This window comes from Oncorhynchus keta, chromosome 3 (genome assembly GCF_023373465.1).
Source record: "Oncorhynchus keta strain PuntledgeMale-10-30-2019 chromosome 3, Oket_V2, whole genome shotgun sequence".
NCBI lineage: Eukaryota > Metazoa > Chordata > Actinopteri > Salmoniformes > Salmonidae > Oncorhynchus > Oncorhynchus keta.
Window position 1 is genome coordinate 15003486 of NC_068423.1, and position 24468 is coordinate 15027953.

The window sequence follows — 24468 nt, forward strand, 5'->3', positions numbered from 1 at the left end:
CAGATTTTTCATCCCCAAGACTGGTAGTTAAACTTACAATTACTAAGTAGAGTAACCTGATCCTAGATCTGTAGTTAGGGACTACTTCTGCCTCAATGTGTTTCTGAATGTATTGTACACTGAACAAAAATATAAATGCAACATGTAATGTGTTGGTCCTATGTTTCATGTGCTGAAATAAAAGATCCCAAAATTTTCCGTACACACAAAAAGCTTATTTTTCTCAAATTTGTTTACATCCATGTTAGTCAGCATTTATCTTTTGCCAAGATAATACCTAACAGGTGTGGCATATCAAGAAGCTAATTGAACAGCATGATCATTACACAGGTGCACCTTGTGCTGGGGACAATAAAATGACATTCTAAAATGTGTGGTTTCGTTATACAACACAATGCCACAGATGTCTCAAGTTGAGGGAGAGTGCAATTGGCATGCAGACTACAGGACTGTCCACCATAGCTGTTGCAAGAGAATGTAATGTTAATTTAAGCCGCCTACAACGTCGTTTTAGAGAATTTGGCAGTATTTCCAACTGGCCTAACAAACAATGCGTAACCACGCCTGCCCAGGACCTCCACATCTGGCTTCTTCACCTGTGGGATCATCTGACCAGCCACCCGGACAAGTTCGGTGTAGTAACCAACTTCAGTGGGCAAATGCTCAACTTTGTTGGCTACTGGCACGCTGGAGAAGTGTGCTCTTCACGGATGAATCCCGGTTTCAACTGTACCGGGCAGATGGTAGACAGAGTGTAACACCCACTTGGAGTTTTCCAAAAGGCACCTAAAGGACTGATACCATGAGACACATGAAACCCAGATTGAACTCTTTGGCCTGAATGCCAAGCGTCACGTTTGGAGGAAACCTGGCAATGCCCCTACGGTGAAACATGGTGGTGGCAGCATCATGCTGTGGGGATGTTTTTCAGAGGCAGGAACTGGGAGACGAGTCAGGATCAAGGGAAAGATGAATGGAGCAAAGTACAGAGCTATTCTTGATGAAAACCTGCTCCAGAGCGCTCAGGACCTTAGACTGGGGTGAAGGTTCACCTTCTAACAGAACAAATAAGAACAACTGCCCTATGCACACAGCCAAAAAAAACATAGGCGTGGCTTTGGGACAAGTCTCAATGTCCTTGAGTTGCCCAGCCAGAGCCCGGGCTTGAACCTGATTGAACATCTCTGGAGAGACCTGAAAATGTCTGTGCAGTGACGCTCCCCATCCAACCTGACAGAGCTTGAGAGGTTCTGCAGAGAAGAATGGGAAAAACTCCCCAAATACAGCTGGGCCAAGCTTGTAGGGTCATAACCACAAAAAACTTGAGGCTGTAATCGCTGCCAAAGGTGCTTCAACAAAGTAATGAGTAAAGGGTCTGAATACTTATGTAAATGTGATATTTTAGTTTCAGTTTTATTTTTTTTATCAATTTGAAAAACATTTTTAGAATCTGGTTTTGGAGGGGTTCACGTGACCCTTAAACGAGATGGCCGCATGAACTAAGAGCTCCACACAAGTAGTTTCCAATTCTTCATCGTACCTCCACTTCAAGTTAAACTCATTAGTTTAGTCAAAAAGTCATGGCGGCTAAAAAAGGCGACATTACAGGTGACATTTTTACCCAGACTCGAGCAATAGTCAAGAAAAAGCCTCCAAGAAACAGCTAGCTTCAGAAAAAGCTAGCGCCCTTAGTCAGGAGCAAGAGGACCCGTCCCCTCCCGAGGCCCAACAACCTCCAACCTCGCACTCTGTTGAAGACATCCTTTCTGAGCTGAGATCCCAACGTACAGAACTCAACATCAAATTAGATGGCATTAGCTCTCAGCTCAGTGCGATAGGGGGCAAGGTGACAACCCTGAAATTCTTTGCCTGACATCAACAACAAGAACCATCAACGCGGGGCACCTGGATGAGGCAGAGGGTCGAATCCTATCCATGGAAAACTCACTGGCAGACGCCATGGAAACAACAGCATCTGCTAAAAAGAAAATAGAGCATCTGGAAGAGAAAACAGAGGACCTGGAAAGTAGGAGGCAAAGGAATAATTGTGTTCTATTAAATCTGTCAAAAAAAGAAGTGGAAAACATCCCACTGCTCCGCTACCTGCAAGACAAACTTCCCGAGTGGCTCCACCTGTCCACCAACAGGCCCATATAACTCGAGAGAGCTCACCGAGCACTGAGGCCCACATCAGCAGCCAGACAACCACCACGCACGATCACCATACGTTTCCTGAGATTCACCGACAAGGAACGAGTCATGCAGGCGCCGAAAATCAGCACCGTTACAGTGGGAAACGCCAAACACACCTTATACCAGGACCTGTCTTCTGGAATACGCCGAAAGTGCAGAGGTTTGAAGAGGTGAAGAACTACTCCATTGATCGAGGGGGATTCAAATACCCAAACGAGCTCAGGATTCTTCACCAAGGTGTCCTGCGACACATCAAAACTCCCGAAGAGGCAAAACGTTTTTTGAAGGACAATCCTGGCCACTGAGAAATGGACCAATGATTAAAAGCGATTACTGTTATTACTAATGGAGGTAAGACAACATATGGCCGCCATCCAATGACCCACCCGCCCCGCTAAATGTCATTATAACCGTCTAATTTGTATTTCTTTTATTTTAGCTGAGAGAGGGATAGGCCTATAGCCTAACCTAGGCCTACTAATATTTTAGTCTACTTTTATTTCCCCTTTTTGAAATTATTTGTAGTAATCATTTTCACATAGGCCTCCACCATTTATAGCCTGTCGATTACGACATTTACAGACCTTTACAGACCTAACGAGAGGCTCAATGTGTCAATGTTATGCCTATGGCCTTATCCTGTTGATATTACGTTTTAATAAAAACAAACAACTTATCCTACCTCTTAAGGATCTGCTCCATCGTTTCTGTTTTATTTGGACCAAATGATTTGCCCTATGACTTTTGGAGGAGATATTTGTAGGCTGGGCTATTTTTTACTGTGGTCTGGACAGGGGGGCTACGTTGTCACTTACTTAATGCGGGGCAGAAAGGATGAGGAATTTTTGGGGGAGGGGACATTGTGCGTTGCTAACTGTTCCCGTTTATCGGGAACACAGAATTGAGACTGAGCGTGGGGTTAATCGATTCAACGGGATACGTTGAGTTGTTTTGGAACTGGGCTGGGGTGTTCAGAGATTGTTCTTTTATGTACACCATTTATTTTAATTTTATGTGATTGTAGCTGTAACTATTGTCCACCTATTCCCAGACATAGAACTGTCATGGTCTAGGTCATGCGATAAAACTGAAAAAAATATACTATGTGCTCTTTAAAAAGGAAAGCGCAGACATTGCACTATTACAAGAGGCACACCACTGTGATGCCGAACATGCTAAACTTCTCAGACCTTGGATGGGACAGGTGTTTTCTCGTCTTTCAAATCAAACAGTAGAGGCACAGACATATTTATCCATAAGCATGTTCTGTTCGTAATTGACAAAAACATATCTGATCCGGAGGGGAGATTTATTCTGATAACTGGATCACTGTATGGGTAACAAATTACTATCTTAAATATATACGCATACGCCTGCTTTCATGTCGAAAATGATAACCCTGTTCAATAAGCATTGTGTTTCCTTTGGAGTCCTGCCTGGAGATTTTAATTGTACCCTGAACCCAACCCTGGACAAATAATCTCAAGTCCCCACCACTAACCCTAGATCTGCAAAGATGTTGAACTCTCTTACTAAAGAAATGGGACTGATAGATATCTGGAGAGAGACTAATAGTTAATCTATGGACCATACATACTACTCTAATGTCCATAACACCTACTCCCATATAGATTACATTTTTATCCCGAAGGTTTTTTCCTCAATTCTGCCACGTGTACAATTGGACCCATAACGCTTTCAGATCACGCCTTTGTCCACCTTCACTTTGACCTATTTACTAAACAGAAATACCATCAGTATAGCAATAGGCCTAGTAGATTGCTTGCTTACCAATAATTTAAAAAAAGAGCAGTCAGAGTGAACAATCATGGCCATCCGAACAGCAGATGACGAGGTCACATATGATCCAAATAAGATCAATTTAACTTTTCATGATTTTTACAGCAAACTATATACTTCTGAGAGAAAACATACGGAGGCAGAACTCCTTTCCTTCCTAGAGGGAATCTTGCTACCTAAACTATCAGAGACCGACCAAGAAGATCTCAACTCCCCCTTCACTCCTGAGGAGGTCCTGGAGGAAATTATCTCCATGCCACCTAACAAGTCCCCAGGCACAGATGGATTCCCCAGAGAGTTCTACAAAGCTTTTTGGCCCCAGCTTAGCCCCAATTTTCATGCCAACGCTGGATGATTTTTGCAAAAACTGAGCTCTCCCAGTCTCTATGTACACAGCCCGCATTACAGTGTTGCTCAAAAAAGACAAGGACCCTCTATCCTGATCGCTTTCCGGCCCATAAGCTTGTTGGATTTCGACTACAAAATAATTACCAAATTGCTCGCCAAAAGACTAAATACTCTTCTTCCCAAAATAATAAAAGCGAACCAAACTGGATTTATTAGAGACAGGTACTCTTCTGATAACATTCGCTGTCTTTTTGATATTATAGATCAAGTAAATGCACAGAAGGCTCCTGTCCTGCTGGCTTCACTGGAGGCTGAGAAGGTGTCTGACAGGATGGAGTGGAGCTTTCTGTTCTCAGTCTTAGAAAAGTTCAATGTGGGCCCAAACTTTATTAAATGGATGAAGTCCCTATACTGTCATCCAATTCCATGGTGACTACTAATGCTTTGAATTCTGACCGATTCCCTTTGGGAAGTGGCACAAGACAAGAATACTCGCTGTCCCCGCTGCTCTACTTGTTGGGGGCTGAGCCACTGGCAGAGTTGATAAGGAGCAATCCAAGTTTTATAGGTGTTTCTGCAGGCGGCCTGCAGCACAAAATTTCGCTCTACGCGGATGATATCTTGCTCGGCATATCCAACCCTGAGAAATCCCTCCCATTTTAGACACAATTGCTCTGTACGGCAAGTATTCAGGATATAAGATGCATTTGAACAAATCCACTGTTTGCTCTCTCAATCTTACACTCAACAGCTCTATGAAGACACTGTCCGTTCGAATGGAAGACACAGGGGTTCCAATACACTGGGATCTTTGTAACACCAGATCTGAATTGCCTTTTCAAGCAAAGTTATCTTCAACTCCTGGATCGAATCAAGAACGCTCTCCAAACCTGGATCTCCCTCCCAATTAGCTTAGTCGGAAGAATCAATGTTATCCGTATGAACATCCTCCCTAGATTGAACTATTCATTTCAGGTGCTCCCATGCTATGTCCAAGTTTCCTTTTTCTAAACAACTAACCAAAGCATCACCAAATGTATATGGCGCAATAAAGAACTGAGGATCAAGTTCTCCACTCTATCGAAACCTGAATCTAAGGGTGGTCTTGCCCAAATCCGCAACATGCTATTCATGGATCACAAACAGACAAGACTCGATGTGGATTCAGATAGAAGCCCAATCCTCCGGTTCATTGCCCCTAAGCTCAATTATATTAATGAATAACTTTAGTGAAGTGGGCAATATAGCCCCCAAAAAATTAGTGATTTACAGCACCCTTCTAGCATAGAGGGACTGTAAGAAATACCTTGGCATTTCCTCCCAAATATGTTCTCACTCGCCTCACTTGCCAAAAACACTGAGTGATGCCAACTTTAATCTTTGTCATTCTCTAGGGTTCAGGACCTTTTCAGACCTGTTTCATCAGAAAACCAACTCTGTGGTGAATTCAATGTGCCAAGATCCGTTTTTGTAAATAATATCTTCAAATTAGACACATCATTTCCTCATTTACTTCCAAGGGGAGGTTTAGAGCTCAGCTGAATGAAGTTGAGACCCTTCTTGTCACAGCACAATCCATCAAAGGCAAAATCTCATATCTATAGACTCATTTCTGAGAAAGGAGGCTCCTCCTTTACTCCTTTGAAAATAATCTCTGAAAAGGACCTTTGTCTGACTATCAGTGATGAGTTATGGGTGGATGTTTGCGACAGGGTATACTGCTCCTCTACTAATGTAAAAAATTAAAGAATCTAATTACACATTTTTGTACAAATTTTATTACACCCCAGTGAGACTCCATAGAATGAATACGGACATTTCTCCTGACTGTAAAAGATGTACCTCTGAAAGGGGAACCTATATGCATGTATTTTAGAGTTGAAGAGAGATTACCAGATATTGGCAACCTATACATACTGCTGCACAGAAAACACTCGATGTACAGTTTGATAAGACCCCGTGTATCTATCTTCTTAATGCCCAGCAGGACTTTGTGCTTGATCCTGACGGAGAAAATGTGTTTATTACGATCACATACTTTGCTAAGAAATGTATTCTTCTATTGTGGGCTTCTAATACTTCTCCTACATTTAAAATGTGGATTGACCAGATAGTGGACTTTATTCCTCTTGAAAAGCTGACTTATGACCTTCACACGAGACAGCCCAAGTTTACTAGACTCTGGTCTCCACTACTCAACTATATTTCAAATTGGACAGAGTGAATGGGGTGATCAGGGAAATAAGCAGATACATGTTGTGTAAAAAAATGAATTATTTGCTCGTCGTCTCAGCTCAGGCTGGAAATAGCTAATAGGAACGCTAATAGTGCTGCAGCAAGTTTGTTTGATTTGTTTTATGTTTTGATTTGATTATTTATGTCTGCCACGTGTGAATGTGGAATGTGTTTTTGTCGGTTGATTGAAAACAAGAAACGTAATAAATCTTTAAATTGGAAAAAATATATCTGATTTTGCTTTGTCATTATAGGGTGTTGTGTGTGGATTGATGAGAAGAAACAACAACAATTTAAGCAATGTTAAAATAAGGATGTAACATAACAAAATGTGGAAAAAGTCAAGGGGTCTGAGTACTTTCCAAATGCACTGTAGAAGCAGGGGTCCGCTGAATGTCTTACATCTTCACCAGGTTGGTGGAACATTAATTTCATGTTTGCCGCTTATTGCAACTGCATGTTCCCTGATGCGGTGTAGTACTCCGAGGAGCGAAGGCCCCAAGGTTGGTCCTGGCAGTAGCAGGCTGTTAAGGGATTGCATGAGGCATGAGTGATAGGAGTTGGAGGTAGTCCTCAATGGTGTTGGTACCTTCTCTGGAGGGATGCGGTCAGTTGGTTATTTTTGGCAAGGGCAAGCCGGTCTGCTGGGAAGGTATCGCTTATTTGGAAAGACTGTCCTGGATGTGAGGCCGAGGTTAGCTCGAACGATACCGTGGAGCCCTGAAAGATTTCGACCTCTTGTCTCACGCTCTGCAGTGTTCGTTGTTTAGCCTCACCCTGTAGCTGGAGATGGCAGGCAGCTGGTTGTAGGAGAATGGTTCTCTCAGATCAATCATTGAGGATTGCATAGGTGTCAAGGGATCTTTCTTTGTTGTGGAGGGTTACCTTGACTAGTTTAAGGATAACTCTGTAACAGGGGAGTTGACCAGGCAGGTTTTGTTACTTGGATGCTGGTTGACCTCGCATAGAATTTGTAGGTGTTTGGTAGTTGTATTGGAGGCACCATACTTTGCAGATAGGTCGGGGGCACTACAGGCTGAGGATCGGCGAGAGGAAGCTGGGCTGGAGCCTGTTTGTGAGCCTTGGCTGGAGTCTATGGAGGAGGCTGGAGAGGAGCTTGCTGAGGATGCTGGAGTGGAGCCTGTGGGGGCTGGAATGGAGCCTGTGGAGGCTGGAGTAGAGCCTGAGGCTGGAATAGAGCTTTCCGGGGAGGCTGGAGTCGAGCCTGTGGAGGCTGGAGTAGAGCCTGAGGCTGGAATAGAGCTTTCTGAGGAGGCTGGAGTAGAGCCAGGGTGCGTTGGAGTGCCCCATCGTCTTCGGGCCTCTGTTTGCCGTCTGGGGATTTGGGGATGGCTCCTGGGCCTCCTTCAGCTTGGCTGATGTACTCAACCTCATATTCTTGGAGGTGAGCAGGCTGTTGGACCATGTGTCCAGAGCGCAGTGGTGTGTAAACGCCAGGAATAGGATTGTCAGGTTGTTCTTCTTTCATGGCCGCAATTGAATCCAACTCGAAGGACCATAAAGAAAAGGACTAGCCTAGGGTGGACTGTAAGTTATGTTCAATGTTGTTGCCACTATGGGGCATCGGTCAACATGTAATGGGATGGAGATGATGGGACGGACGGACGGACGGGGGGGGATTCTGTTGGCTTGTAAGGCTGGTTGGTAGGGTTAGGAAGGATGTGGTGGTCTAGGAGCAGATCCAAATAATACCTATCAGGGGCAAATCAATATAAAAGTGCATGAATGAAAAAGTAGGTCCGGGAGAATAAACAGGAAAGAAATGGGCATAACGGTCAAATGTAATTAACTTAGAAAACTACCAAACATTAACAAGAACAAAGGGAGCACATGGAACACAAACTGAGAGCATGAATAGCGTCAAAAAGGTGTACAACAGACGAGAGCAATTGGCAGCATAATATATACTGTATTTAGCAATTGCACTTACATGTGTCCGACCATCTCTTTTCGAAATTGTGTTTTCTACGTTGGATAAAAGTACAGATTCTGAGCTTTACATTTGTATACAATACACTGCAGTTGAGGAACAATGGGACAATAATGCTGCATTGAAAGTTGATATACTTGTAACCCCACTTTTGAGAAAATGGACCTTGAATGTTTTGGTACACCTACTGGAGAGCGTTTCTTTGCCTACACCCATTCAGCACCCATTAAGGCTCTTCAGCCTTAGCCCCACCCATCCCTTTAAGGATTCACATGTGAGGCCATGTGCTAAACAGAGTGAGTAAGTAAACAAGTGTAGTAAACAACCAAAAATTTCAAGACTAAAAGTGGTGAAAGTAGTAGCCTACAATAAGGAAAAAAATGCACTTAATCTAGTCCTATATCCCAATCTGACTTTGGTGCAGGTCATCTTGTTCTTCACATTACTGTCTCAGGTAAACACACAGTAATCAAATCCAAATGTATTTGTCACATGCACAGGATACAGGAGTTGTTTGCATTGTAGCAATATCAACAATAGAAAGTGCCCAGATATATTTTTTTATATTTTTATAAATATTTTAATTATTAGATAAGGCTTACCCAGACACACTTGTCTAAGTATATAGATGGGTCATGTGAAAGAGAGGCTATAACTACCCCCCAGCCACACCTAGCTAAGTGGATGGGTCTCTATTGCCTAGAGCTGTTCACATGTTCATGAAATACAATAGATGGTCATATCACCCCCAGACACATCTGGTTCATCTGAACTGTTTCCCATTGATCTTGGTCAATAGCTGCCAAAAATGTATGATGAAAAGTGTTTTATGTTCTCCTGTGAAGTTGTGATGCCTGTCAGAAAAGGGGCATATGCTGCATAAACACTACTACGTAATACATAAGGCTCCTACTGATTATTTCACTAACAGAAGGGAAGGAAGAGAATGTCACCCGTGGAAACCTGGAACACCTGGCTTCGTTATCAGAGGATGTGTTGTGGTCAGGCGGAAAGAGGCTGAGGAGTGGGGATTTGGGAGTGACAACAGGTGTAGTGGGAAGGGGCGTGGCCTAGACCAATTTGTAGCAATTTGTTCATCTGCAGGGGAGTGGTCTTCAATACAATTCCATCCATTATTATGAGCCGTTCTCCCTTCACCAGCCTCCTCTGGTGCATACACACGCACACAAGGGGAATCCAAAGTGTGTTAACGGTGGTGTTTTCCACCTCACCGATATTAACAGTCATGTCATGTGGATGACCATTTCCATTGAGGGAAATCCCAGTGACAAAAGCCAATGTGTTCTGTGTTGTTGATCAGTCAGGGCAATCTCCTGTGTGGTGTCTCTGCTCTGCTCTCTGATTCACATACCTAGTGACCCCCCTGTAGAGTGGCCTGTTCTGATGCGGAGTGTTTCCATAGAGATGGAGTCATTGTTTATGGACACAAGGCCACACCCTGATTACATATCGTGGGATGTCGGAGCGCAAGGATACAATGGAGAGATGGCACAAAGTCCACACAAAGCAGGGCCCACAACCTCTATCTCTCTCTTTCCTCCTCCCAATTTCTGTATGTGTGTGAGAGATGAACACAAAGAGTGTGGGTTTGGAAGAGCCTTCCCTATGTTTGTGTGAATGTGGTTTGTTAGAACTGGATGTCAGACCTGGGTTTAGCTGCTGAGAAGGTGGTCCCGCCAGCCATGCACACTGTGATTACATTATGAGAGGTTCCAGTAGCTCAGGAACTATTAGACTGAGTAGAAGTATTGAGCTGAAGCAAGCTGAAACGATATTGAAGTTTATACGTTGAGCCCAAACAGCAGTTTTGGACGGACATACACATTTAAACATAATAGGTATCAGCTGATTATGTTCATGGTGTTTTTAAAGGCTTTCAAAGGTCTATGCAATTTCTGGATGAATGCTGTCTTTAGAGTCAATGCATTAGGTCATTCAGTCAGACAATTTCTCTCTCAGAATCGCGTGTGCGTGCGTGCGTGCGTGTGTGTTTGAATGTGTGTTTGAATGGTCGACAGATTAATCTGCATGGCCGACTAATTAGGGCCCGATTTAAAATTTTTCATAACAATCGTAATCAGCCTTTTTGGATGCAGATTATGGCCGATCCATTGCAATCCACGAGGAGACTGCGTGGCAGGCTGACCACCTGTTACGCGAGTGCAGCATCAAAAGTACCTTGTGGCTGCAAGGAGCCAAGGTTAGTTGCTAGCTAGCATTAAACTTGTCTTATGAAAACAATCAATCTTCATATAATCACTAGTTAACGACACATGGTTGATGATATTACTAGGTTATCTAGCTTGTTCTGCGTAATCAATGCAGTGCCTATTAATTTATCATCGAATCACAGCCTGCTTTAACTTTGCCAAACGGGTGATGATTTAACAAAAGCGCATTTGCGAAAACAGCACAATCGTTGCACAAATGTAGCTAACCATAAACAAAAATGCCTTTCTTAAAATCAAGACACAAGTATATATTTTTAAACCTGCATATGTAGTTCAAAGAAATTCATGTTAGCAGGCAATATTAACTAGGGAAATTGTGTCACTTCTCTTGCCTACATTGCAAGCAGAGTCAGGGTATATGCAGCAGTTTGAGCCGCCTGGTTCGTTGCGAACTGTGTGAAGACCATTTCTTCCTAACAAAGACCGTAATTAATTTGCCAGAATTTTATATAATTATGACATAATATTAAAGGTTGTGCAATGTAACAGTAATATTTAGACTTAGGGTACGTTTCCGTATTTCACTGAAATAATAAATGTTTTGTTTTCGAAATGATAGATTCCGGATTTTACCATACTAATGACCAAAGGCTCTTATTCCTGTGTGTTTATTATACTATAATTAAGTATATGATTTGATATTTGATAGAGTAGTCTGACTGAGCGGTGGTAGGCAGCAGCAGGCTCGTAGGCGTTTGCCAGCAGCTCATAGCAATGCTTGAAGCACAGCGCTGTTTATGACTTTAAGCCGATCAACTTCCGAGATTAGGCTGGCAATACTATAGTGCCTATAAGAACATCCAATAGTCAAAGGTATATGAAATACAAATGGTATAGAGAGAAATAGTCCTATAATTCCTATAATAACTACAACCTAAAACTTCTTAACTGGGAATATCACCAGGTTTCATAATTTCTCATGTTCTGAGCAAGGAACTTAAATGTTAGCTTTTTTACATGGCACATATTGCACTTTTACTTTCTTCTCCAACACTGTGTTTTTGCATTATTTAAACCACATTGAACATGTTTCATTATTTATTTGAGACCAAATAGTTTTTATTTATGTATTATATTAAGTTAAAATAAAAGTGTTCATTGTTCATTCAGTATTGTTGTAATTGTCATTATTACAAATATATATATAAAAATCAGCCGATTTAATCGGTATCGGCTTTTTTTGGTCCTCCAATAATAGGTATCGGTATCGGCGTTGAAAAATCATGATCGGTCGACCTCTAATCTTAATGCTGTGTCCAAAAAATTCCCAAGTGCATGTTCATATTCATGTTTGTGGCTGATACAATGCGGTCTATTCCTTCCATAGCAAAGTGCTCTCTGCAGAGTTCATGTGTTTGTCTGCCAGATCTCTGTAGTGGCTGTGTGGGTGTGTGTTTGTGTGTGTGCGTGGTTGCGTGCATGCACATGGGTGCATGCGTGTAATAGACTAGCAATGGCCTGGTGTTCTAATGAACAGTGCTTTGATACTGTCTGTGGATTTTTAGCAGTGAATATCTCAGCCTGTTTCCTGTGCTAAGCCTAAATATTATTTCCCCTTTGTCCACACACACACACACACACACACACACACACACACACACACACACACACAAACATACACACGCGGTATCTGTTTCTCTTTCTCTCTCTACGCAGCACGTGTCCTTTACTCCTTCAGTTATATTGGCCTCTTTACTTTGCACCTAATACCTTTCAGAAGTGCGTGCGTCAGCACTTTTAATATTTATAGTTTGAACATTGAGCTCATATCCCTTCTGTTGCACCGTGTTTATGACCCTGTATCATCCCTTCTGTTCCTCCCCCCTCCCTCCATATCGCTCTATCCCCCCTGCTCTCTCCCCCCTTCTCCATTCTCCCCTCTGTCCCCTCCCGCCTCCCCGTCTCTCTCCTCAGAGCCAGACTGGGCGTCGGTGACTTTGGGTGTGTTTGTGTGCCAGGGATGCTCTCTCCTCCACAGAGGCATCCCCCACATCAGCAGGGTCAAGTCCGTCCAGCAGGAGTCATGGGAGGCCTCAGAGGTGGAGGTCAGTAACCCTACTGTACCAGAGGGGGAAGCATGAATGAATGTATATTATATTGCATCACATTGGTCCTAATTACAGTTGTCACCTATTGCCAATTACAACCTGATTTGAGATCAGATCTTGCCATCCAGCTTCTTATTATTATTATATTTAAGTCTGCCCATTTTAGGCCAAACAACAACAAAAAACGGACCATCAGTCAGTTCCAGTAGTGTGTCTTGCACATTGCCTTCTTTAGACTGGAAAGCCTAATTCCCACAGGGACTTGTTCATCATTTCTAAATGCAATAATAATGTCAACTCCAAGAGACCACCACAGATGAGATTTGGGGAGTGAAAGCCTTGAGGGAGAGTGATAGACTCGGCATAGCACTACCCGGGGGTTAGAAGGGATAGAGGATTCTCAGACTAAAGTTACAACAAGACGTGTTGACTGGAGTTGCTGATAATTCCCTGAGGGAAACGTAAAGACAGAAAATAAGATGCTTGGACTGCAATTTAGTACTACTCTTAGTTTCCTTCCCGTAAATATCAGTCTTAAAAATGCCCCTTATGTGTTGTCAATACATTAATGGATTTGTTCCGTCTATCGTCAGCTAATGGCTGCCATGGGTAACGAAGCAGCCAAAGCTAAGTACGAACAGAAGGTTCCAGCATTCTACTACAGACCCAAACACACAGACTGCAAGTAAGTCACCCACGTCACTGAGTTATAATGAGCTAACAACATTGTTTGGTCCGTTGGTATGTACAGTTGAAGTCGGAAGTTTACATACACCTTAGCCAAATACATTTAAACTCAGTTTTTCACAATTCCTGACATTTAATCCGAGTAAGAATGCACTGTCTTAGGTCAGTTAGGATCACCACTTTATTTGAAATGTCAGAATAATAGTAGAGAGTGATTTATTTCAGCTTTTATTTCTTTCATCACATTCCCAGTGTTTCAGAAGTTTACATACAGTCAATTAGTATTTGGTAGCATTGCCTTTAAATGGTTTATCTTGGGTAGCCTTCCACAAGCATCCTCATGATGCCATCTATTTTGTGAAGTGCACCAGTCCCTCCTGCAGCTAAGCACCCCCACAACATGATGCTGCCACTCCCGTGCTTCACGGTTGGCATGGTGTTCTTCGGCTTGCAAGCCTCTCCCTTTTTCCTCCAAACATAACGATGGTCATTATGGCCAAACAGTTCTATTTTTGTTTCATCAGACCAGAGTACATTTGTCCAAAAGTACGATCTTCGTCCCCATGTGCAGTTACAAACCGTAGTCTAGCTTTTTTATGGCAGTTTTGGAGGAGTGGCTTCTTCTTTGCTGAGCAGCCTTTCAGGTTACATACCAAAGTATGTTCATCTCTAGGAGACAGAACGTGTCTGCTTCCTGAGCGGTCTGACGGCTGTGTGGTCCCATGGTGTTTATACTTGCGTACTATTGTTTGTACAGATGAACGTGGTACCTTCAGGCATTTGGAAATTAATGAAAAGGATGAACTAGACTTGTAGAGATCTATGTTTTTTCTGAGGTCTTGGCTGATTTCTTTAGATTTTCCCATGTTGTCAAGCAAAGAGGCACTGAATTTGAAGGTAGGCCTTGAAATACATCCACAGGTACACCTCCTATTGACTCAAATTATGTTAATTAGCCTATCAGAAGCTTCTAAAGCCATGACATAATTGTCTGGAATTTTCCAAGCTGTTTAAAGGCACAGTGAACTTAGTGTATCTAAACTTCTGACCCACTGGAATTGTAATACAGTGAATTGTAAGTGACGCAATCAGTCTGTAAACAATTGTTGGAAAAATTACATGTGTCATGCACAAGTAGATGTCCTAACTGACTTGCCAAAACTATAGTTTGTTGAAAAGAAATTTGGTTGAAAAACGAGTGGTTAAAAAACAAGTTTTAATTACTCCAAACTAAGTGTATGTAAACTTCTGACTTCATATGAGGCTAAAGTGTGAAGTGTGACTACCAGGGTTGGGGTCAATTCCAATTCATTTGAAATTCCAATATAATATTATAATATTAATTTATGTAATTTATTTGAAATGTAATTAAATATATTCCCAGTTAATGGAATTAATGGATTTATTATTTTTTTTAACTGAATTTACCTAACATTGGAATTGAGAGGAAGTGAATTATCTCTGAATTCAAAGACCGACTTCAATGGAATTTACAGGGACAGGGAATTTAATTAGAATGGAATTTGTGGAATTAATCCCAACTCTGGTGACTAATACACTGCAGATGTATGCCTCTTGAAAAACAGTGTGTTGTCTGTGCCATTACTCTTCTCTGTGGGTACTAAACCAACTAGCATATTACATGTGAGAGAGTTGATAGTGAGAGGCAGATTTTTTTGTGTCAATCGAATGGATTACTTTAATCTAGGTAGCCTAGCAGTTAAGAGCATTGGGCCAGTAAACGATAGGTCGCCGGTTCCAATCCCTGAGCTGACTAGGTGAATATGTCAATGTGCCCTTGAGCAAGGCACTTAACCCTAATTTATCCTGTAAGTCGCTCTGGATAAGAGCGTCTGCTAAATGACTAAAATGTATATATTTCTTCATGAATAATCTGGTTCTTATGCTTTCAGAAAAGCTGCAAAATACTGTCTGACCATACTCACATGATTATAAGTGACAGGAAAGAAAGATAGGAACATCTGAAAGAGGTGTTTTTGTACTGTATGTAGGTCTATCAGAGAGAAAAAAAGAGATGCTGTTGTTGGCATGGCGATGTTCTCCTCGTCACACACAACTAAAGATAGATCTAAAGATAGATCCTCTATCACTCGCATCAATCTTTTTATCCTGGAGTAAAGGTGTGTGTGTGTGTGGGGGGGGGTGTATACGGGAAATGGAGGTGAAAGGAAAAGAGAATCTGTCACAGCAGTAGAAATGAGTCCCAAACTCCCAGCTTGTTATCCTGTCACCCGTTCAGCTAACAGCATGGCACCTGTGCTATAGAGAAACCTGAGAGAAGGTGAAACACGTCCATTGTGTTCCAGGCTACTGCGGGAGCAATGGATCCGAGCCAGGTACGAGAGGAACGAGTTTGAGTTCATCGAGAAACAGGAGCCTTACTCTGCAGGTGAGCTGACATTAGGGCTGTTACGGTGACCATATTACAGCCACACCGGCAGTTACGAGTCATGACGGCAGTCAAATTCACAGTAATTATGCTTCCTCATGTGCTGATGGTGCTTATTGTCATTAGTAGCCTACCAAACTTCATAACTGCCTAGTACTCAGCACTCTATTGTCCCTCTATCAATGCATATGTATTTGAAAATCCAATCAAACACTTAATTAGAGCCCATAAGCTCATGTTGTGCAACATTTCTATAGGCTATGCAATTGTGTGAGAAAACAGTGTTGATGTCCTCTTAAAAATAGGAGGATCCCATCAGCTTTTTATAGGCTAGGCCTACTATATTTATTTCTCTACTTTCCTAGTATTTAGCACATTGCTTATGTTTACAACAGGAGTATAGCCTACCAGGCTGGCATGAAAATGAACCACGGGAAAAGCTTCCTCCATTCGCTAGTTAAGTGCATAGATTTAAATGTATTTTTTCCCCTGCCCCTGTTTCGGGGCAGGTGCATGATAATGGTGCATTCTACATTTTTTTTAAGTCACACATACAGTACCAGTCAAAAGTTTGGACACACCTACTGATTACAGGGTTTTTCTTTATTTCTACTATTTTCTACATTGTAGAATAATAGTGAAGACATCATAACTATGAAATAACGCATATGTAATCATGTAGTAACCAAAAAAGTGTTAAATGATGACAGCTTTGCGTACTCTTGGCATTCCCTCAACCAGCTTCACCTGGAGTGATTTTCCAACAGTCTTGAAGGAGTTCCCACATATGCTGAGCACCAAAGAGTTCAATCTTGATTTCATCAGACCAGAGAATCTTGTTTCTTATGGTCTGAGAGTCTTTAGGTGCCTTTTGGCAAACTCCAAGCGGCCTGTCATGTGCCTTTTACTGAGGAGTGGCTTCCGTCTGGCCACTCTACCATAAAGACCTGATTTGTGGAGTGCTGCAGAGATTGTTGTCCTTCTGGAAGGTTCTCCCATCTCCACGGAGGAACTCTATAGCTCTGTCAGAGTGACCGAAGAGTTCTTGGTCACCTCCCTGAACAAGGTCCTTCTCCCCAGATTGCTCAGTTTGGCCGGGCAGCCAGCTCAAGAAAGGGTCTTGGTGGTTCCAAACTTCTTCCATTTAGGAATGGCCACTGTGTTTTTGGGGACCTTTAATGCTGCAGAAATTTTTTGGTACCCTTCCCCAGATCTGTGACTCGACATAACCCTGTCTCGGAGCTCTACGAACAATTCCTTCAACCTCATGGTTTGGGTTTTTGCCCTGACATGCACTGTCAACTGTGGGACCTTATATAGACAGGTGTGTGCCTTTCCAAATCATGTACAATAAATTGAATTTACCACAGGTGGACTCCAATCAAGTTGTAGAAACATCTCAAGAATGATCAATGGAAACAGGATACACCTGAGCTCAATTTCGAGTCTCATAGCAAATGGTCTGAATACTTATGTAGATAAGATATTTCTGCTTTTTATTTTGAAAACATTTGCACAATTTTTTTTTATAAAAACCTGTTTTTGCTTTGTCATTATTGGGCATTGTGTGTAGATTGCTGATTATTTGTATTTATTTAATCCATTTTTAGCACAAGACTGTTACATAACAAAATGTGGAATAAGTCAAGGGGTCTGAATACTTTCCAGAGTCACTCTATGTAAAGACCAAATGAATGATGGATGACAATATTAGCCTATCACTTGTGAATTATTTACTGTATTATCACTTGTGAATGATGCCTTTTTAAAATCATAGTCACACACCTCATGTAGCCTAGCCCATATGCCTATATGTTTTGATAAGGTTTGTGTCACAACTAAAGTCGCCAAATATATTCTTAAAATTAAGCACATTAATCTGCTTTACAATGGGTGTAGAGACTAACTGGCAAATTTGGGGAAGATCATTTTCACCATATAAATGCACCATAAAAATGCACCTAGAAGCATTACATGCATAATCGCATTTGAGGTCACTTGAGAATGATGTTTTCCCGCTAATTGATTGCATTTTGGAACATTCACGCTTATAAGGTCATATTTAAGCTAAAAGTTCTGATCTGTTGTGTAAGCCTCGTTTCTAGTGGTTGTATTCATTTGGGATCTATCGCATCCCGCATCTGTCCCAGAATATGTTTGGAATATTTATTTCACGCACAGAATAGAATAGGTCACCTTTTGTCCTATGAGAGATAGTAGATTGACATAGGCAGCCTATGTCAATCTATTATCCCACATAGTACAAAAGTTGTTAGGCTCCTGCTTTTGCTGTTCGTTCGGATTGTTGACTGACGAAATGTTAATGTGGAAAGTTCTTCCAATATCTTCAATGTGCGCCTTGGAATTGGATAAGGACACACAGAGTTGCATCCCCGATGTGTCTGTCTTCACTTGTGCCTGTGAGAAAGACCCAATCACGTGAATGGAATTGGCTAATAAGAATTGAGCTATCTGAGAGAGCCATGTGAGGGAGAGGTGCTTCGGAGCACGCTGCCAGGAGAAGGGAATTATAATTATTATATTCAGCCCAAGGGCACAATGGCCACTGGCCACAAAAGGCATGGATTATTTTAGGTGGCATTACAGCCACACAAAGGGGATGCCTCTGGGAAATTCGACACATTATCAAGTGCTTGTCAATTTGTGAATGAGAGACTGATGAAGTGTGTACAGCCTGCACATGAAACAAAGCAGAGCTCATGCCTTTCATGCAGCCTTAGAATGTATAAAAAAGACAAAATGTTGGTGTATATGTTTTGATCACAACTAAAGTTGTATAAATAACTCTAAATGAAGCATATAGAAAGAGCTGTTTGTTTGTTAACCGTTCAACACAGAATAGCCGCATGTGCCCACATATCTTGGAGAAAACATCCTTTCTATTTCAGTCAGCTATGTTCAATTGTATTCTTCATACTATACAATGATTTTAAAATAATGCCAAGGAAATCTAAGCAGATCTTGTCTGCTAAATGAACTAGTGTAGCCCACAGCCATTTGGCACAGATCAGGACCTAACATAAGGATAACGCAGAGTATACTATTCTGTTCTTCTGAAATAGACTACATTTTCTTCTTATCATGTTTCTTTAGACCTGTCTAAAACACAGAAAAAGATTTATTGTGATGGTGGACTCTATGGATTTATTCTACTTTTTCAAATGTAGATGTTCCAAAGGTCTGCATCAGTAGCTTGTAGGCTGTGCGTGGAAGCCAGGAGATGCAAAATGTTCATTAAAGTTCAATTACCGTGAGACCAGCAGTTATTTGCTTGACAATCACCGGCTAACAAAATGTCATGACCTCCACAGCCCAAGTTGACACACAAACACACACACACACAGAGAGAGAGAGAGACACACACACCCACGGCGACAAACACACAGACACACACACACACACACAAGCTTTGCCTATGCAAATCTATGGATGCAGAGCTATGGAAAATCTAGCAAACAAATAGTCCTTCTCTGTCATGACAGCAAAGCATTGCCTAAACAATTTGCAAATACTAAAAAAACTTGAGTTTAGTGACAAATCCTTTACCACTGCATCATCTAGTCAGAATATTTCAAGTCCTTTACCCCTGCATCATCTAGTCAGAATATGTCAAGTCCTTTACCCCTGCATCATCTAGTCAGAATATTTCAAGTCCTTTACCCCTGCATCATCTAGTCAGAATATTTCAAGTCCTTTACCCCTGCATCATCTAGTCAGAATATTTCAAGTCCTTTACCCCTGCATCATCTAGTCAGAATATTTCAAGTCCTTTACCCCTGCATCATCTAGTCAGAATATTTCAAGTCCTTTACCCCTGCATCATCTAGTCAGAATATTTCAAGTCCTTTACCCCTGCATCATCTAGTCAGAATATTTCAAGTCCTTTACCCCTGCATCATCTAGTCAGAATATTTCAAGTCCTTTACCCCTGCATCATCTAGTCAGAATATTTCAAGTCCTTTACCCCTGCATCATCTAGTCAGAATATTTCAAGTCCTTTACCCCTGCATCATCTAGTCAGAATATTTCAAGTCCTTTACCCCTGCATCATCTAGTCAGAATATTTCAAGTCCTTTACCACTGCATCATCTAGTCAGAATATTTCAAGTCCTTTCCACAGAAATGCTTTGTTTGGGAACTATGAATTTAAGATATTTTGTGTTACATTTTATTCCATTTTTTTACCTTAGTTATTTAATAAATATTTTCTTAACTCTATTTCCTGAACTGCGTTGTTGGTTAAGGGCTTGTAAGTAAGAATTTCACTATAAGGTCTACTACACCTGTTGAATTCGGCGCATGTGACAAATAAAATCTGATTTGATTTGAGAAAGGATGACTGAGGCATAGGATAAAGGCAGAGTGACTATGTCTGGCCTTGTTTTCGTAATTGTGCTTGTTTGTTTTCTTACTTAACGGAGACAGTGTCAGTGAATGAGTCTTGTTTCATTGCGTGAAGGCTATCTTGCTCTTATTGGAGCCAGACTGGATTCCCATTTCATAAAGATGACCTCGTCTGTTTACCATGAGATTCAACTTCCTCTTTATGTGCACACATACACATGCGTCTTGCGCAGCCACACATACACGCACACATGTACACACACACAGAGGCACACACACACACACACACACACACACACACACAGTTGTATGACTGGCTGTAATACAGATGGATGCATTGGGCAGGAGATTTATATTAGTTTATATCTATTTGCATCACATATATTTGTATCACATATATTTGCATCATCAATACATTTGCATCAGATGTACCCAGGGCTAAAATCAATAGATCCATAGTTTCTACCCTCTTCAGGGTCCTAGATGTTCTGTTAGCTTCTGTAGAGCAAGGACAGTGGTAGTAAACTAACCTCCCCAGTGGTCGATGGCAGTATTGATTCTGTATGCAGAGAAAGAGAGGGAGGTGGAGGGGGAGGTTGTTATTGATCGATGAGGTAATGCAAGGTAAATGATTCATGTCAGACTGGGAAAAGAGAGACACCAATCTCTGTCACCAGGGGATGGAGAGATGAGAGAATTGGGTGGTATGGAAGTGGGGGGTATGGAAGTGGGGGGTATGGAACTTGAGGGGGAGAAGTGGGGGTATGGAACATGAGGGGGAGAGATGTGGGGGTATGGAACTTGAGGGGGAGAGATGTGGGGGTATGGAATTTGAGGGGGAGAAGTGGGGGTATGGAACATGAGGGGGAGAGATGTGGGGGGTATGGAACTTGAGGGGGAGAGATGTGGGGGGTATGGAACTTGAGGGGGAGAGATGTGGGGGGTATGGAACTTGAGGGGGAGAGATGTGGGGGTATGGAACATGAGGGGGAGAAGTGGGGGTATGGAACTTGAGGGGGAGAGATGTGGGGGTATGGAACTTGAGGGGGAGAGATGTGGGGGGTATGGAACTTGAGGGGGAGAGATGTGGGGGGTATGGAACTTGAGGGGGAGAGATGTGGGGGTATGGAACATGAGGGGGAGAGATGATGTGGGGGTATGGAACTTGAGGGGGAGAGATGTGGTTGGGTATGGAACTTGAGGGGGAGAAGTGGGGGGTATGGAACTTGAGGGGGGAGAGATGTGGGGGGGGTATGGAACTTGAGGGGGGAGAGATGTGGGGGGTATGGAACTTGAGGGGGGAGAGATGTGGGGGGTATGGAACTTGAGGGGGAGAGATGTGGGGGTATGGAACTTGAGGGGGAGAGATGTGGGGGGGGTATGGAACTTGATGTGGGGGGGGAGAGATGTGGGGGTATGGAACATGAGGGGGAGAAGTGGGGGTATGGAACATGAGGGGGAGAAGTGGGGGTATGGAACATGAGGGGGAGAGATGTGGGGGTATGGAACTTGAGGGGGGAGAGATGTGGGGGGGTATGGAACTTGAGGGGGGAGAGATGGGGGGGGGTATGGAACTTGAGGGGGAGAGATGTGGGGGGTATGGAACATGAGGGGGAGAGATGTGGGGGTATGGAACTTGAGGGGGAGAGATGTGGGGGGGGTATGGAACTTGAGGGGGAGAGATGTGGGGGTATGGAACTTGAGGGGGAGAAGTGGGGGTATGGAACATGAGGGGGAGAAGTGGGGGTATGGAACATGAGGGGGAGAAGTGGGGGGTATGGAACATGAGGGGGAGAAGTGGGGGTATGGAACATGAGGGGGAGAAGTGGGGGTATGGAACATGAGGGGGAGAAGTGGGGGTATGGAACTTGAGGGGGAGAAGTGGGGGTATGGAACTTGAGGGGGAGAAGTGGGGGTATGGAACATGAGGGGGAGAGATGTGGGGGGTGTGGAACTTGAGGGGGAGAGATGTGGGGGGTATGGAACTTGAGGGGGAGAGATGTGGGGGTATGGAACATGAGGGGGAGAGATGTGGGGGTATGGAACATGAGGGGGAGAGATGTGGGGGGCTGGAACTTGAGGGGGAGAGATGTGGGGGTATGGAACTTGAGGGGGAGAGATGTGGGGGTATGGAACTTGAGGGGGAGAAGTGGGGGTATGGAACATGAGGGGGAGAGATGTGGGGGGGTATGGAACTTGAGGGGGGAGAGAAGTTGGAGGTATGGAACTTGAGGGGTGCTGGATAGGAAAAGGAGATTGAAAATAGGGGTTATGAGTGTATTTGAGAGAGGAAAAGGAGAGAGATATAGAGGAGGATACTTACAGTATAACTGACATTCCACGGAGTGAGAGAGTGGGAGGGAGGTGAAAGGAAAATAGAGAAGTAAAGAGCGAACTAGAGGGGGAGGAGGGAGAGAGAAGGAGAGTGAGAGAGATGAAGTGTGTGTGTAGCCTGTAATGAATTACATACAGTGCTCTGTACTGCCACATCATATAATGAAACTACTTCCTGTCTGTAAGAGGGACAAAAATAGACTGGGAAGAACTTATTGAGAATTATAAACTGGGTGGTTCGAGCCCTGAATGCTGACTGGCTGAAAGCCGTGGTATATCAAACCGTATACCACTTGTATAACAAAACATGTATTGTTACTCTTCTAATTACGCTGGTAACCAGTTTATAATAGCAGTAAGGCACCTTGGGGGTTTGTGGTATATGTCCAATATACCACGATTAAGGGTGTTGCATCGTGACTAAGAACAGCCCTTATATGGTATATTGGCCATATACCACACCCCCTCGGGCCTTGTTGCTTAAATAGAGCACTGTGTCATTAACATGTAAAAGGATGCACTTTACCATCAGGGAGGTTATTTTTTCTCCCTGTCATCTTTTCTTTGACTTCCTCTCTCATGTACTCTCTTTCTGCTAAAGCCTCTCTTCTTCTGTCTCTCTTTCACTCTCCCACCATCTGCTTTGGCATTTCTTCATTACACCAGAGAGTTATTTCTCCTTCTTTCTCTCGTGTTCTCTCTCCCACCTCTTCCATATCTCTGTCTTTCTATCTCTCTCTCTCTTTCACCTCCACTCTGTCAGTTTGTCTGAGTTTGTCTGGTGTGTCTCTATCTACCCAGGGTACAGAGAGGGGTTTCTATGGAAACGGGGCAGAGACAACGGTCAGTTCCTCAGTCGGAAATTCATCCTGTCGGAACGAGAGGGGGCGCTCAAGTACTTCAGCAAGCAGGAGGTAAGGCTGGAGTCAACACGAATGCTCTCGCACATGAATACAAGCATGTTGCTAGGAAATGTAATCTCCAGCTAACTTTATGCTACTAGCTTTCAAGTTAACCACCTGAAGTTAACCACCTGAAGTTAACCATCTGAAGTTAACCATCTGAAGTTAAACATGAGTACTTGTATAGCAGGCTATGTACAGTATACAGGTATGTGTCTACAAGGAAACGCAAACAAATGCCTCAAAAGACGTCATGTTTGTGTTTACTGTAAACATACAGTATGTGTTATTCTAACAAGTTATATGTATAATGATTAAGAAGGGTGGGGTTAAATGCGGAAGACACATTACGAATGCATTCAGTTGTGCAACTGACTAGGTATCCCCCCGTATTTCTGTACTGTATAGTTTGTGTATCTCCCCCAGGCGCGGGACCCCAAGGCGGTGATGAAGATTGAAACTCTCAACGCTACGTTCCAGCCGGCTAAGATAGGCAACCCCTACGGCCTGCAGATCACCTACCTGAGAGACAACAGCACTAGGAACATCTTTGTGTACCACAGCGACTCTAAGGTGACACATATGGTTGACTGTGACAAAAGGGACTATGGGCAATATTTATGTAGCCTGGTCCAAGATCTGCTTATGCCGGTATAGCCAATGGTTTGGTGTAAATGCACTGAATTGTTAGAGATATTATGCATGAGGAATCAACATTTCAATGGTACAACCAATCTGCTGCTGTTCCTCATGTCATGGAACACTGATTTAGTCTGTTCAACTAAATCTGATTGTACTATTACAGTGTCCAGGTCTCTAATGGAGATGGGCTGTTCTGGATAACTGAGTGAGAGTGGAAATGAAAATGTCTGTTTAATCAGTAGACATCAGTCTTCACTGTGGCATGTAGTTTTACTCGTAATCCTGCCATGTAATCTGAGAA

The 24468-nt window shown here is 42.8% G+C and overlaps 1 protein-coding gene across 2 annotated transcripts in view; it reads left to right on the top strand.

Moving 5' to 3' along the window:
* LOC118367446 (arf-GAP with dual PH domain-containing protein 1) overlaps positions 1–24468 on the top strand; it is a 31856-nt gene that overhangs the window by 1802 nt on the left and 5586 nt on the right. Inside the window, exons 2-6 of one of the 2 annotated variants that reach the window (XM_035750937.2) lie at positions 12694–12824; positions 13421–13512; positions 15842–15924; positions 23425–23537; positions 23934–24098. In XM_035750937.2, the coding sequence (XP_035606830.1) occupies positions 12694–12824; positions 13421–13512; positions 15842–15924; positions 23425–23537; positions 23934–24098 (584 nt within the window). The remainder of the gene's footprint in view (positions 1–12693; positions 12825–13420; positions 13513–15841; positions 15925–23424; positions 23538–23933; positions 24099–24468) is intronic. The other variant, XM_035750947.2, reaches the window with a different exon arrangement.